General features: G+C 40.4%; 1 protein-coding gene across 3 annotated transcripts in view; it reads right to left on the reverse strand.

Annotated features, from left to right (window-relative positions):
• cicb (capicua transcriptional repressor b) overlaps positions 1–16202 on the reverse strand; it is a 56358-nt gene that overhangs the window by 1223 nt on the left and 38933 nt on the right. For all 3 annotated transcript variants that reach the window (XM_056241848.1, XM_056241849.1, XM_056241850.1), the window contains 13 exons: positions 15815–16002; positions 15608–15740; positions 15341–15438; positions 12277–13126; positions 10010–10149; positions 9754–9914; positions 9390–9571; positions 7151–7618; positions 6435–6745; positions 5879–6033; positions 3435–3586; positions 3168–3302; positions 2944–3069 (listed from right to left, as the gene is read on the reverse strand). In XM_056241848.1, the coding sequence (XP_056097823.1) occupies positions 2944–3069; positions 3168–3302; positions 3435–3586; positions 5879–6033; positions 6435–6745; positions 7151–7618; positions 9390–9571; positions 9754–9914; positions 10010–10149; positions 12277–13126; positions 15341–15438; positions 15608–15740; positions 15815–16002 (3099 nt within the window). The remainder of the gene's footprint in view (positions 1–2943; positions 3070–3167; positions 3303–3434; positions 3587–5878; positions 6034–6434; positions 6746–7150; positions 7619–9389; positions 9572–9753; positions 9915–10009; positions 10150–12276; positions 13127–15340; positions 15439–15607; positions 15741–15814; positions 16003–16202) is intronic.

The raw sequence follows: 16202 nt of genomic DNA on the forward strand, positions 1-16202 counted from the left end.
TAATCACGACACGGAGGCGCCGGCGCGTGAACTGGAGCTCGTCTCATAAACGAACCGAAACTCAGCATATAGGGTAGCCTACTTGCCTCACAGACCTGAGAAATACATCTATATTGAAATGTCTACTTTTAAACAGAACAATTCAAAACGAAAGAAAACAGACTGCTCTCTGCTTATGTAATCCGTATGAAAAGTGCATTTCTCTCTGGCGCGTTCACTACTGCGAAGATCGCGAGTCAGCATCGTCAACTTCATCTTTCCAGCCGAGTGAGCCGACACTGACAGAATTTTTTTTTAGAATAATCGCACAACCTATTTGATATTCTATAATTAAATACTCAGTTACTCATCCCAACCAACTATTAAAAAAAATATGTTTACTTGTAAGCGTCTTTTTACATGTTAGTTTTTCCGTGAGCGGGAATTGAAAACCCTGAGTGGACCATGAGCGAAGTGGGGTTCTCAAACATTTTGGAGCCAGGGACCCCTTACAGGGGAAAAACATTCCCAAGGACTCCTCTCATATTTATAACAGTGATTGAGCACAAAGTTAATGTGTGAGCGGCTAATGAAATATTTTTGCACAAATGGTCTCCACCCAGGGTCCTATGCAGGAATTTCTAAATAGCCTGCTGAGGTCCCGAAAGTGATCTTGCTAGGGATCACTTAGGATCCCACCCCCGAGGAATTTTTAATGTTCTTGATTTACACATGTGCATTTTAAGGTTTTTTAAGGCCCCAAAATTGGATAACTATAGCTTTAGAAGCATGTCAGTGGGCAATGGCATACATTGTTTTGTCAAGATGACAGTTTACATTTTACAATAAATGATCCACATACAAAATGGAAATGCAGAATGTATATGATTATTGTTCACATGTAGGCTACATCAAAACACAATCACATATTCCAAACAGGAATTTGGCCTTAAATGAGAAATGTTTCAAGGATTAGGCCTATTCTGCACACAAATATAGCCTAGCCTATATTTATACAATAATAATGGCAATATGTTTAATAGGTGCGTGTGTTGTTAAATTGAGCTTATATCCACTGTAATTAGCTAAAAAACACACAGTATATCTGTGTTAAATAGGAATCCATAATGTTAATCTCATGGGCACAGTATGCTTCTCTTGACCTGTAGCTATTTTCTTTCCCAAAGCTGAGCTTTGATTGATACTTTGCAAACTGATTGTTTCAGTCGTTCGTTCAAAACTTCTATCTAAAACAGCTGTTTAGTTTAGCTATTTAGGCCTACATCTTATCTCGCACTTTATGACCGTTAACTGAAGCGTCGTGCGGGGATTCGCGCTCGGCTTGCAGCTTCTGTCAACATAAGCCCCGCCTACTTTGAATTCATCTCCGACTCAAACATTTTGACATTGACTGCTGTTGTTGTTAGTCTGCTGAAGCAGCTCAGACGAGAAGGTCAGTTATCATCGCAATGTACAATATCCTTGCAGCACCAAATTAAGTTAATATTAGGCAATTATTTCACAACTTTCATTATATACACACAGAAAAATTACAGAGGTCCGGACCTTGGGGACCTCAATTGTGGGTACGGCCCTATCCCTATGCACTTTTATTTTGATAATGATCAGGCTTCTAATGTCAAATCTAGCAGTGCTAGAACTTACTTATTGTGCGCGCACGCGAGACGCCGGCGCGATTACTTGGGATTTTTTCCTCAGCAGTGGAAACAAAGGAATACTCTTATTTATGGTCATACAGATAAGACAAGAGTACATCATTCAAAACGGTAAAGTGTCGATTTTTTATTTGTGTATAGGCTACATTATAAATGACTACAAAATGTCATGCCTTTTAAAAATAAAGAAAACAACCGGATGCGGGTTCATGCCGTCTCTGTCTCCTTTCTGGCGCACGTGCCCCAAAAATTAACCAAAACACAGCGAATAGTCTACTTGACGCACAGACATACAGATTATCTATCTATAGAAACCTTTAAGTGTCTACTTTGTATTATTTGACGTTAAATGCATTATATAAGTCACTTTGGAATAAATAGCAAATTTTCAGATGATAAAGAAAACACGACATAGTCCGGAAAAAACGGTAGGCTGTTATAAATTATTTCGCGGACCCCCTGGCAATAGTTCACGGACCAATAGGGGCTGCGGACCTCACTTTGAGAACCACTGGATTACAGAATGCTTAGAGTGGAGAGAGGAACGTGCTTTCGCTCCACTCCAGGCTTTGATCACATCCCCCTCAGCAGGCTGAATACACCTTGTCTTTCCTTAATTTAAGACCTATTCAAACAATTCAAACTAAAATGAAGACATTTATTACATTATTTGAGAAATGAAAGCCTATTTTCGGTCTTAAAATGATGAAAAGTGAATTTAAGACATTAAGGACAGACGGGAACCCTGCAATTGACGGAAATCCGTCACAGACTCGCAGCGATTAACGGAAATCCGTCGTAGCGACGGAGAACTTTAATCCCTGTAAAATATACCGCCTTTATATTGTTTCTACATTAATTTGGAGATTGAATGATTGAAAAAATAAGATTTTATAAAAATATATATAACTCTTCGTTAGGTGCGATTAATTGCCATTAATTATAGAAAAATGTGCGATTAGTGGATTTTTTAATCGGGTAAATATTTCAGATAATTATGCTTATTCAACCAAGAAAAGAAGAAATAGTGAAATACATTGAGATATTCATAATATATATTTAATTTTAAAAATGTTATTATACGTTTACTATTACATTCTATTTTTAAAGAAGATTGCATATTTTTATTGTATCTGGATGAAAACTGTGGGTCTAATGAATTATGTTATTTCCATAACATCAGATTAGTGTTGCGAATGATTTGTATTTTATTGCACTTATGAGCTTTATGTGTGCTGTCTGTGAGCTGTGTGGGTGGTACAGGACTCTATACAAGTGTGTGCATTACCTGAAGGGAAAAAGCCATGCTCCTGGAATAGCTGCATGACAAGAGCTCTCCTCTGATCAAGAGTTCGCCTGAGAGAGGAGTAGGGCACCTTTTCAAACTCCAGCTCCCCCAGTACATCCTCTCCATCTTTACCAGAGAGAGAGAGAAGGGGTATTATAATGTAGTTGAATCCGTGTAACATAGGCTACAGAATCATGAAGGTTTTGTGGGTAGTGGAGTATTACCTGGCCTATCAAAGGTGAAAATTTCCCCCTCACACTTTGCAGCGCTTTTAGGTGTGCTGGGCTCTGAACTGCAGCTAGATCTGCGGCGGCTTTTCCTTTTTGGAGAGATAGGATCTTCTGTGGACGAGTCCAGGTCTGCATACAGAAGTGGGATTGAGGACTAGATGATTTTTTATTTGATATGCAAGAAGAAATTAGCTGGCCCAGCATAACTCATATAACTCAATATCTCATCAGTCTGTGGAGAGGTCTGAATGTTACTCTCACCGGTGGAGTTTTTCCTCTTCCTGCGGTAGCTGCCCAGTATGGCTCGTGGGGAGGTGGCCAGACTCTGCAGGGTTGGAGAGGGCAGCACCTCCTCTGGACGGAACTCTGGCAGCTCTGCGAAGCGCTCTTCAAAGTACACCTCTGACAGGACCCTGCACACATGACCAGTCACAAGATACTGAACAATCTGCACATGCAGTGGGGTCTTAAAGTCTGAGAATGCTGAATTTTTATTTATTTTTTCATGTAAACCTGGATATAAATAGGAATGCAACGAATACATTTTTATATATAATATTTATGATTCTACAATATTTCCAAGTCACCAATCAAAAGCTAATTTGTGACACTTTTGCGTGAACTCCTTCGTACAAAAAGTACCAAGAATCACTAAGAAGTTCTGAACACAATTTTGGCACTAAAACTTTTATAATAATTTGTTTCATAATTGTTTCAAAATGATCAGAAAATATTTCAAACTTCTCGTAATAACATAAAAGGTCTCTAATGTTGTTTTATGCCATTGCTTTGGCAAAGTATCTGCCAAACAAACTAAAATCGAAAGTGCAATATATGGTTTTGTGCCCTTACCAAATTGCAAAAGACTGATTTAATAAAAGTATATAGTCTGTTTGCGCTGCATGTTTCAAAGTGAAGTGCTCACTTTACTCACGCCATAAGCTCATGATCCGGTGTTTTCTACATCTCAGAACGTCTCAAGTTTTCCACTAAAATAAAATCTCAACTGCAGTTTCCATCAAAATAAAAGCTCTTTTCTACAAAAAGTGTAGAAATTAGCATTAAAGTGTCATTTATTTTAATTTTAATTTGCTTTACAATATATGGTTACATTACTGTCATAGGAATATTAATAATATTAGTATAAAAATATTATTATTATTATTGTTATATTCTATTTGTTTGGCTTCCTAAAACACCAGTGTGAATGTAATATAGACCGAGACACTATTTCACAACTAAAAAGAGGTTTGAGTCACCTTTACAGTTCAGGTGCAGGTCAATTCATCACATTTTTTCTTTGTTCAATTTGCACACTGAACATGGGTCGGAGTTTTTTAGACATTTTGGACCCTACTAGAGGGACTGAGCCACCCGGCACAGTCTCACAAAATCCTGTGGGAAACACTGCGCTGTTCAGCAACTTTTCATGAAATCCAGTCATTTCAATGGAAATCCACATGATTAGGATTTTCTTGATAGGGGGAAAGATTTCTACACGCAGATTTCATATCGGGTTCAAGTTGGTCACACGAATTTACCACGTTGACCAACAGAAAGCCGGTTGGTTTGAAAGTGACTTCATTGGACAATGGATCTTATTGTCTGAGACATTTTATCAGTATGACTGCACCTTAAGACTTTTGATAAATTAGTCAACCCTCTACTATGCGAGTAAATCACTCACATATGCAAGTAAATTTCATATGAATATCATTCATCGTAATGATTGATTAAATAATGTCAATCATTAGCCATTGGCTAATAAATTCTTAGATTTTACTCGCCAGTGTGTGTTAGATGCCAAGTATAAGTTTACCGAGTTTAGTGTGAAGGCGCGTGACTCGCCGTCGCGTTTCTCTCACACACGCAGAGAGAGAGAGAGAGAGAGAGAGAGAGAGACTTACATACCACGCAAAATCGACGCACTACATGTAAATGATATTCTTGTTTGTATTTTCCTGTCAAAATAACTGAGTTCAATTGGAATTATTCAGCTTTTACGAACAAGCAGAAGATATGCCGGTTTCTCCGGTAGTGGGCGGAACTAATGTGCAAACGGCAATCTTATTGGATGGCATTCATCCCTGTTTTAATTTTAGCAAATCAGAGCGAACGAACGCTGACAAGGTGATAACATTCATAAACTCAGCAGCTCATGTGTTGTAGGCCTATACTATTTTTTTTTACAGTCTATGGTTGTATATTGTCATTATTAGTAGTAGGATTATCTTTTAATAATAATTACTATTATCAATTACTATCTTTTTTTTTCTTTTTTTTTCTCAGAAACACTGAATGACCAACAATATCTTAAGCACCACCACCAGTCCTAAGTTCAGTTGAAATGGGAAATATGCATTCATGCATGATTATCAAGTTTTAATTCTAATTACTACATTTCTATCATTAAATCGGCTAATGCTTGATTGACTGATTTTAAGAGTGTACATTTAGATATTTAAAAAGCTGTGCCATTTTACAATGATAAGCTGATTTGGTGGAATTATATATATATATATATATATATATATATCAGTCTGGCGAGTAACCCAAAAAATGTACTAGCCAATGGCGATTCTATTGCCAAGGTGTGCGTAGAGGGTTGGTAGTACAAACATATGGTGATTAGAGCTACATTAAACTGGAAATAAATCACAGCAGTCTCAAGAAAAACAAGAAAAAAACATTTCAGAAAAACATACTTGTCAACAGAATCAAATGGTCGTTTAAGTGGTGGGGGGCGGGCCTTGACTTTTTTAGGTGGTGCATCTTTATCACTATGAGACTGAGGTGGGGCAGGATCTGACCCAGAGGGAGGAGGTAATGGAGAAGAAGGCTGGGAGTCCTTCCATTCAGCCTGAGTAGAGTAAAAAAACAGAATTGGCGTTATCATAAAAACAATTAATAAATATTATATATAAACGTGTTTATTTTGCCTACTGCACCTAGTGATATCTGATATTTAAAACCTAATGGCCCGGTTTCACAGACAGGGCTTAGAGTAAGCCAGGATTAGGCCTTGGTTCAATTAGGACATTTAAGTAGCTTTTATAAACGTGCCTTAGAAAAAAACATTACTGGTGTGCATCTTGAGACAAAACAGTGGCACTGACATATTTTAAGATATGCATTTTAGTCTGGGACAAGGCTTAAGCCTTGTCTGTGAAACTGGGGGAATATTTTGATATAATAAATAATATAACTACTATTAATCATTCAGTTCATCATGTAGTTGACAGTCAAGTTAATGATCCTAACCTCCTTAGCGTTTGCTTCTTTTCCACGCCCACTATGTGTACCACTTTCCGCTACAGAGTCTGTGGACCCCTCCTCTGGTGGAAGGGTTGCTGGAGAGCTCGTCTCAGATGCCTTGTCTATCTCAAATGAGAACCGACTACCACTCTCTTTATCTTTCTCTCGCTCTCTCTCTTTCTCCCTGTCCCTCTCCTTGTCTCGTTCTTTGCCTCTCCCTCCTCCATCATAACTGCCCACTGGGATGTTGGCCACTGTGGCTTTCACTTTCTGAGGAGGCCTTGCTGTAATCAGTTTGGGAGTCCCCGGAGCACTGCCTGTTGAAAGAGAAAAGAGGGACTGTGTGTAGTCTTAAAGTAAAAGTAATCACCACTGGGCCCCATCCCCACCATGAAAACAGATGGGGTTTATGATGTTAAAGAGGACCTATAATGCTTTTTTTCTTTAGTGTGTTGCCGTTTGAGCATGAAAAAGGTCTGCAAAGTTACAAAGCGTTATTCTCTATATCAGTAAGCACTTTTTCTGAAGGAGGGTCTTCATAGAGACAGCAACTATACAGTCATACAGACAGACTGGGTCAGGTGCTACAACCATGTCAAATATGTGAAACATAAGGTGTTTTTTGAACATTCAAGCATGAAAAACTATTCTAGTACACCCAAAAAAACAAAATCAAGACTTTGTAAAATGGTATACTATGGCCTCTTTAAAGTCTATCATACCAGAATGAGAGGGTTGAGCAGGGCTTCCAGGCTGCAGTGGCATTGAAGTGCCCTGTGGAGGCGCAACTGAGCTGCTACTGCCCTTACTTGGGACCTGGAACTGTTTGTCAGGCTGTAAGAGAGAGAGCTTCTCTGTCTGTCTCTCAGACGACTGCGTGTAGACCTGACTGTCCGTGTGCTGCCGGTCCAGTGTTCTCTCCTGGTGCAACTGTCTCTCAGAATGTGCAGATATGTTCCCCTGCCTATCCAAGGTTACAGAGGTCATGGAGTTTGGTGTTGTGTGTTTAGGAAGGATGTGTGAAGATAGGCCAGAGGAACTGGACACTGTGTACACCACACTTGGAGACACAGTCGCCATAGACACCACCCCAGTTGCCAAGGTCACATTTGTAGGGGTGTAGATGGCGGTGATGGCAGGAGCGTGAGGGGCGCTGGGAGACTGGGCTGGGGCCAGCAGTGACGGCTGACCTGGGGAAACAAAAAGACAACACAAATAATGTTTATTTATTTATTATTATAGCACTGATCGGCCCTTCTTGTGTATTTTTGCAATCATTTGATTGATGATTTGTTTGAAAAAGTAAAATACTGAAATTAAGTCCATAAAGTGTGGGGAAAGTTGTTTTTTTATTTGCAAAGCTTGCTCAACTTTTTTTTCAGCAAGAATGCATTAAAATTGATCAAAAGTCACAGTAAAGAGTACAGTGTTACAAAAGATTTATTTCAAATAAATGCTGTTCTTTTGAACTTTCTATTCAGCAAAGAATCCTGAAAAGGTGTATCACGGTTTCCACAAAACAATTAAAGGGTTAGTTCGCCCATTTAAGACATGAAGTTGTATGCAATCCTTACCAGCACTATAGTGCATACACACTGACCCACTCTGTAGTCACCTCCCTGGTCAGAGTTCTGGCCGCTGGAAGTTTTTCAATTAAGTACTCCCGGTTATTTTCCGGGGTCACAAAACTGTGCGTTTTTACGTGAAAAAATGATTTGCGTTTCAAAGCTTGATTAATTTACCACACAAAAAACACGCCGGTCAAAATTCATACCTCAGTTTTAATCGCCACTATTTTCTATCCATTTCTATCAATCCGCGCTGCTGTCAACGTCAACAGTGCGCACGTTCCGATCAGCTGTTAGTGTTTACACAATCGATTGACAAAGACGTAAAAAGTATTAAATTAACAATGGTGCGAACTTGTAAATTCCCACAACGTGGGAAAGTGACCACAACGATGTGTCGGGATCAAAGTTCAGATTCCATCGTTTTCCTGTTTCGAATATAACTATGAGACAGCTTTGGCTGGTTGCCATCGGCTACTCTGCGGGAGCTAAAATATCCAGAATAAAGGATTTTCATGTGGGTAGTGCTCACTTCAGCGAAGACGATTACATCCCCAACCAAGGAGGAAAAGGAAAATTAAAGAGTTTTGCTGTACCAGTACCATGGGTAAGCTCTATTTACTAACTTTATGATCCCATGTCTAAACTGTAAAATTATAAAACTCCATTATAAAACACGTGAAAAGATGTCTAATATAAAAACAGTATAGCCTATAGGGATATTGGTACAATTTGCTGAGAAAACTATTTGATTGAACACACACACAATTGAGGTTTGGTGTTGCAAACAATAACATTGTCGTTGTGCTAAAATTACTTTCATCATCTGATCCGTCTGGCATTGTGCTAAAATTGGTTTCATCATCAGAAGTTTCGCAGTCATAGATGTTGTCAGCGAGTCGCGCTTTCTACAGCTGATCTGAACGTGCGCACTGTTGACGTTGACAGCAGCGCGGATTGATAGAAATGGATAGAAAATAGTGGCGATTAAAACTGAGGTATGAATTTTGACCGGCGTGTTTTTTGTGTGGTAAATTAATCAAGCTTTGAAACACAAATCATTTTTTCACGTAAAAACGCACAGTTTTGTGACCCCAGAAAATAACCGGGAGTACTTCATTGAAAAACTTCCAGCGGCCAGAACTCTGACCAGGGAGGTGACAACAGAGTGGGTCAGTGTGTATGCACTATAGTGCTGGTAAGGATTGCATACAACTTCATGTCTTAAATGGGCGAACTAACCCTTTAAGCAGAACAACTGTTTTCAACATTTATAATAATAATAATAATATCATTTTAGAATGATTTTTGAAGGATCATGTGACACTAAGACACTTAAATAGAGAATACATTTATTTATTTATTCAATTATATTAATTATAAGTCTACTGACCTGCAATCAGTGGCTGCACCAAAGTTTGTCCTGGATGAGCGATCGCTGCAAAGGTCGCCAAGGGTGATTGCACATAAGTAGATCCAGGTGTTGCTGGAGCTGTCTGAGAAGAGGAACCTGTTGTGGTAGAAACTAATGGCAAAGGAGAAGAAACCCCAGGAGTGGACTGTACATAAGTGATTCTGTGGGAGAAAAAGTAATATTCACAGAAACCAGATTTTATAGAGAGAGCAGCAAGGCAGGGTTATTCTCTAGTGCTGTAGCACTTCAGGAGTGTAGGAGTTGTTAAAATAAGAGTGGGGGAGATGTTTGTGCATATGCGGCTAGGTGAGTATAAGTATGCCTGTGAGAGTGTGCGATCTACCTTGTTGGTGGGGGCGGTAGCAGCACGGTCTGAGACGGGGTAGAGCCTGGGGCGACCACCGTAGCTGTTCCCATAGTAACAGAAAATGGGCTCCCAGGTTGCGCTGGTCCCGTGGAGGGGAGTTGCGACTGGACGACAGGCATCGGAGCAATCTGAATAATCTAGACAGAAAGGAAACAGGAAAACATGCTGATTAATACAGGTTTTCTATTCAGTGTAAATTTGTTATATAAGAATTTCCCATTTGAGATCTCACCTTGCTTCCTGCCTGTGCTCCATTCTGAACAGGAAGAGGAGGGGCTACCAGGGGAAACTGGTGAGAGGGGGCAGGAGCAGCCCTCACTGTTGCCATGGGAACCAGCATCTTGCCCTGCAAGACTGGTGACTGTGTTTGCACTGCAGGAGGTAGGGGACAGTGTTTAAAATAATTGGGTCTTGCAGACTGTCTTATCTGGCATAGCACAAAACCACGGAGAACAGTACCTGTAAAACCCGAAGCCAACATGATGATACAATGTAATAATACAATGAAAGAGACAATAGGTAGTTTCACACATACAGCGTTTTGCTGAATATTAACAGCATTTTTCTGTTTAGAGACCATGTGTGAACAGCTCCAGAAATGTCCTGGAATAAGAAATTGTCACATTACCGGTGCATCGGAATTAAATCCCTCCGATAAGAATTTATAATACGGTCTACACTGCAAGTGTAAATTGTGTGTCCGTAGTAATCAGTTGACATGTTTCCATTTATGACATGCTGCAGAGTTACTTCGGCCACTTTTAACTCCTCGTCTGTCTCAAATTAAATTATTTTATTATTATTTTATAATTGCTCAAATTAAGCCCAGAGTATACTTGTAATTGTATACATGTATGTATGCATACAGTGCGTGACGTAAATTTAATCATCAGCATGATACGCGCACAGACAGACTTTTCCAACCGCACATACTCACGGTCAGCTTGTATATGTGCCTAGAATGTTTTTCACTAATTAGTTTGTCCACAACATGTCAACATTGTCCCAGCCGCAGCACGTTGTTCTGTAAACTTTCTCCTCCAGCTCAGGCCAACTGGCTATGTGCCCATGATTAGCTCCTTTAGACTTCTTTATTTCTTTAAAAGTGAAGTATGTAGTTCCTGCGACACTAGTGGCACCTATGCTAAAACTGATTTGTTGTGTATGTGGACTCTATAGCAGCTTTTCCACTGTCGGGCCAAACCATTCTCGTTGCTTAACCTATTCCATGCCGGTTTAATTTTCCACTGTGGGGCTGATAACAGAGCTCTTATGAATGTAATGGGCGTGGGCGGCAGTGGTCAGTGGTTCATGTAGTTTGTCTACAAACCGGAAGGTTTGTGGTTCAATCCCCGGTTCCACCTGGCCAAGTGTCGAGGTGTCCATGAGCAAGACACCTAACCCCAGCTGCTCCCGACGAGCTGGATGGCGCCTTGCATGGCTGACACCGCCGTCGGTGAGTGAATGGGTGAATGTGAGGCAAAATGTGAGGCAAAGCGCTTTGGTGGCCATTGGGTCTGTGAAAGCGCTATATAAATGCAGTCCATTTACCATTAATAAAAATGCCTCAGTCATTGCCTTAGTAATAAATAAATAAAAGAGTTTACAGACTGTAAGAGATGAAAATAGAAACCGGGTTATGGAGGATAATCAGATATTTATTTTAACTGTATTATTAACTTGTGTTTACTTCGCTCAAATAGCGCATTTGGCCACATGCAGTGAAACTGGTAGCCAAGTAACGGACAAGTGACCAAACCTGAGTGGCGACGTCACTACACGCATTCTACTAAAACGGTTAGGCAACCGTGCTGAAGTGGAAATATAACCGTAACAGCTCTTTACAATTCTTTGAACCGTTCAACCCGACGATGGAAAAGTAACTAATTTTGCATGCTTGACGTTAATAACATTATATAAGTTGCTTCGGAATGGAAGTCGCAGCACATTTCAGATGATAAAAAAAAAAGCTAATCTGGGAATTTTACTGCAATTTAACAGGTTTCATGTGTGAACGTGGCTATTGTTTTTAAATGGAAAAGTATAGAGTGCCGCAAGGATGACGTCAAACCCGGAAGAATAATTTGCCAGTGATTCCCTCAAGATGGGTTTTTACATTTATGGGTAAAATAAGGTCTGTTGTAAACATAACTTGACAATACTTGGATGTTTTCCTCTACATTGTAAATTATACACACGCGAGTTACATCAAACACGCGAATTTTGAATCTGTTATGATTATTTTGAATCTGTTATGATTATTTTGAATCTGTTATGAATCTGTTATGACAAAAAAATTGGGGTGTGAGTGTGTGCAGTTTACATTACAGAACAAAATGTCCGTAGTAGCACAAAAAGTATCGCCATAGGAAAATCTCGAAGGAACCAGTGGCGAATTAGCCTTCTGGGTTTTGACGTCATCCCTGCAGTACTCCATTAATATGGCAATGTATTTAACACATATTCCAGTTCTGTTTTATTAAATGTATGTATCCTCACCTCTGGCTCCTGGGCTAACAACTCCCACAGCAGGACTGGAGACGTACCCCGACTGCTTCCCGTTGGCCAGTGAGGCGTGAGTGGGCAGAGCTGTGGGTAGGGTGAAGATACTGGTTGGCTGACTGGCCTGGTGAGGGGAGGGGCTCTTGGGATTGTTGGCAGAGAGGGTAGGGAGAATGTACTGGACCTGTGTTATCGGTTTTTGGCCTGACGAGGGCGGTAATGAGGCAGAGGGGAGAATGTGCGACTGCAGCACGGGCAGAGGCAGCGGACCGTTACTATGAGTAAACGATGCCGGGGAGGCAGAGTTTTGTGGAGGAGGTGTGACAAGCTGTACAGCGGGCGGAGCCTGGAATGTGCCTCCCAAAACTAGATTGGTCACCAGCCCCCCTTGACCTGCTGATGCACTAACAGGATTGGGCGATGATGAGGAATAGTACCCACCCCCTCCAGCAGAAGTTGTTGCCACGTTTCCTGTGGCACCAGGACCGATGAAAAGCTGTGTCTGGGGCGGAGCGGGTTTCCTGTCGTGTGGGGACTTGCTGGCGATAGGCACTGGCGTGCTGACCACAGGACGCACAACATTAGTGACGACAGTGGACGCCACTCTCACCGCTCCTAGAACTGATGACACTCCCCCGCCAGAACTGACCAGGATGGACTGACCTGCAGAGGACTGGGACACACCTCCTTCACCTTCCCTTCGCTCTCCATCACCTCCCTCCATTGTTCGTTTTCTTTTCGAGGAAGTGTCGCTAAAGCGTCTAGAAGTGGGGTAGGAGGAGAGAGACACGCTCCGACCATGACCGGGGCCGTAAGCCGAGGAGCAAATCACTGGAGCAAAAACTCTCTGATGAAAAAGAAAAAGAGAAAAGTGGCACGTATGCAAAAAGAAGAACATAAATTTGCCAAAGGCAGCAGGCAAATGCAATGACAGATATTTTACCAGTTAATAAAAATACTGTGTAATGGCCTTCTGTAAACTTCATTAATAATTCACTTTGGAAAAAAGCTCAAGGACTACAAGCAATTTTCTAGTTCTAAAAGAAAGCAAAGCGTTCTACATATCACACTATTTTGCTCGACTATATTCATCTCAAAGGGATAGTTCACCAAAACGCTGTAATTATTTACTTATTTATTTAAGGCCTGTTCACAACAAAGACAAATGTTTGGTGCAACAATTCAGTGTGATAAACATTTTAATTTGAATGAACAGCTGTTAATGCGTCTGTTCAGACCAACACCAACATCTGCACAGTCAACGCAGCTGAATTTCTTTTACAGAGGGGTTAATATGCAAGATGTTAATAATTTGAACAAAATAAAAGGGTTTTATTTAGTACTGTCCTGAATAAGCTGTTTCACATAATAACACAGAATAACACAGAATAACACAGATGCTGACATACAGTCCAAAAGATAATGAATGCAAAATAATGACTGAATTTACACAATGAACCAGTTAAAAATTTGATATACCCTTGAATTTTAATATTGTTGTTACCTGGATGATCAACAACTGTTTTTATGTTTTGTGATAGTTGTTCATGAGTACCTTGTTTGTCCTGAGCAGTTAAACTGGGCACTGTTCTTCAGAAAAATTCTCCAGGTTCCTTATATTCTTTGGTTTTCTAGTATCTTCTGGATAATTAAACACTTTTTAACAGTATGATTTTGAGATCCATCTTCCTACTCTGTGGACAACTGAGAGACTATTAGGTGAAGGTGAAAACATTCACTGGTGCTCAAGATGGCAACATGATGCAATAAGACTGTGGGTTGTACATTTGCTTTATTCATTTTGTTTAAAGATCTTTTTATCACTGCCCTTTAGAAGCTACATGAGATATTTACATTACCCTAATGACAAAAGTACAATTTACCCTGATCATCCAATTCAAAAACTTTACACACACACCGGCTTTAAATGCATAGTCTGGGGTCAGCGACACCTACTGTAAGTTTTTATGCATTGGTTTGAAAATCACATGTGAACTGAATTTCCATGCCAAACATTTGTGTTGGTGTGAACAGGCCTTTAGTATGAATGCTTCTCTTTTCCATACACACTCACAAGTGGATAGTGATGTATATTGACAAACTCCAAGAAGGAAACATATAGTCCACATGACTTGTGCTCTATGTTTCAAGTCTTAGGTAGCCATTCGATAGATTTGTGTAAGAAAAATACCATCATTTCAGTCTTTGTTCACTGACATTAAACTCTGAGAGCAGTAGCTCTTAAATCTCATTTCCGGTGAGGAGTCGGGGCACACAGGCACTGCAGGGGGGCGCAGGAGGTTGGCAGAAAAACCCCCCACAGAAAACAGCCGTTGCAACGGCGTTCAAGTGTGTGAATACCGGTAGGTGCTCTGCCTTTATAAAGCGGCACAAAACACAAATTCCACTGCAACCCTCTACAATGGAAGTAAATCACTCACATTTTCCAACTAGGCGATTAAATATTGCCTATCATTAGCCAATTGGCTAATAAATTGTTAGATTTCACTCGCCAGTTTCTGAGTTAGAGGCTAACTATAAGTTTAGCACAGATATATTTTTAAAGCGCACTAATGCAATTGATCTCAATGGCAGCGTATTCAATGCACCATAAACTGTATTGTGAAGGTGCCGTTGCTTAGCTGAGACCACTCTGTGTTTCTCTCACACACGCAAAGAGATAGTGAGAGAGTCTTACCACGCAGAATTGATGCGCTACATGTAAATGATATTCTTTGTTGTATTTTTCTGTCAAATTCTTTCAAGTTCGTTTGGGAATTATTCAGCCTTTAAGAACAAGCAGAAGCCACTGCCGGTTTCTTTGATGGTGGGTGGAAATAATGCGCAAGTGCTCACCTATTACATCACATCCCTGTTTTGATTTCAGCAAATCAGTTCACTTTCACTATTTGGACAAGCAGTTTTACCCTAAATTGGTAAAAGATTTAAAAGGTAAAAAGTAAAAGATGACAAAATGTTCATTTTTGTGTGAATTATCCCTTTAAGGAGCACATTTTTGTGCAAATTAACACAGACAGATATAAAATATGTGAGATGGTACCTTGCGTTCTCCTTCATCTCCAGATCCATTTTCACTGTCACTGTCTGTCACCCTCTCCTTACACTTCAGGTCAATAGAGCTACCCGGATATGAGTCCTCTGAATAAGACACGACAATAGCAAACAATAACTGTTACAACAGAATGACACAATTGCTAATAAATAATAAAAAAAACAAATGTACATCTTCACTTAATAATGTATTTTTAAGACCCTTATGGAATCAAGGACCAGAGGAAGTGTCTCAGAAAAATGAAGTCTGACTCACCGATGACGTCATCATCCCCCTCTTCTTCACAGATGACCATACGCTCGTCATCGCTTGTAATGTCCTCACTTACCCCCCTCTGCGTCTGAGAGAGAGCACCCCGCCTTGCAACCTGACCACCATCGCCACACATCTAAAAATACAGAAAGCGTTAGTTGAGCATGAATCTCTGAAAATGTGTCACTTGCGCAAGTGGGCATCTAATACCTGTGCGAGCTCAGCGAGTGCCTGTGGATTGCCTCTCTCGCTCCTCTCCAGATTGTGCATGGCGCTCTGAGAGAAGGCACGAGGACGGGGCAATTGACCATGTCCTTCACCTCCGCCTCGCTCTGATACGCTCACCATGCCAGGCCCCACACCTTTAAGCTCCATCCCCATTGAAACAGATGGAGGTTCTGAAATAGAAGAACTTGATATATATTTTGTGCATTCACAAAGGAAAAAATAAACAACAGGCCACAAGTGCCCATCCACTTTTTCCCTTTTTCAATGTAAAAGGTCTGCAAAGATCAAAGAGCACGATAAATAAAGTTATTGTCTCCCAAAAGAAAGAATCGATTGTGAACTGCCGAAATGAGCCGTCAGTAATTCCAGT

The sequence above is a fragment of the Rhinichthys klamathensis genome, unplaced genomic scaffold (genome assembly GCF_029890125.1).
Source record: "Rhinichthys klamathensis goyatoka isolate OS25496 unplaced genomic scaffold, OSU_Roscu_1.1 h1tg000679l_1, whole genome shotgun sequence".
Taxonomy (NCBI): Eukaryota; Metazoa; Chordata; class Actinopteri; order Cypriniformes; family Leuciscidae; genus Rhinichthys; species Rhinichthys klamathensis.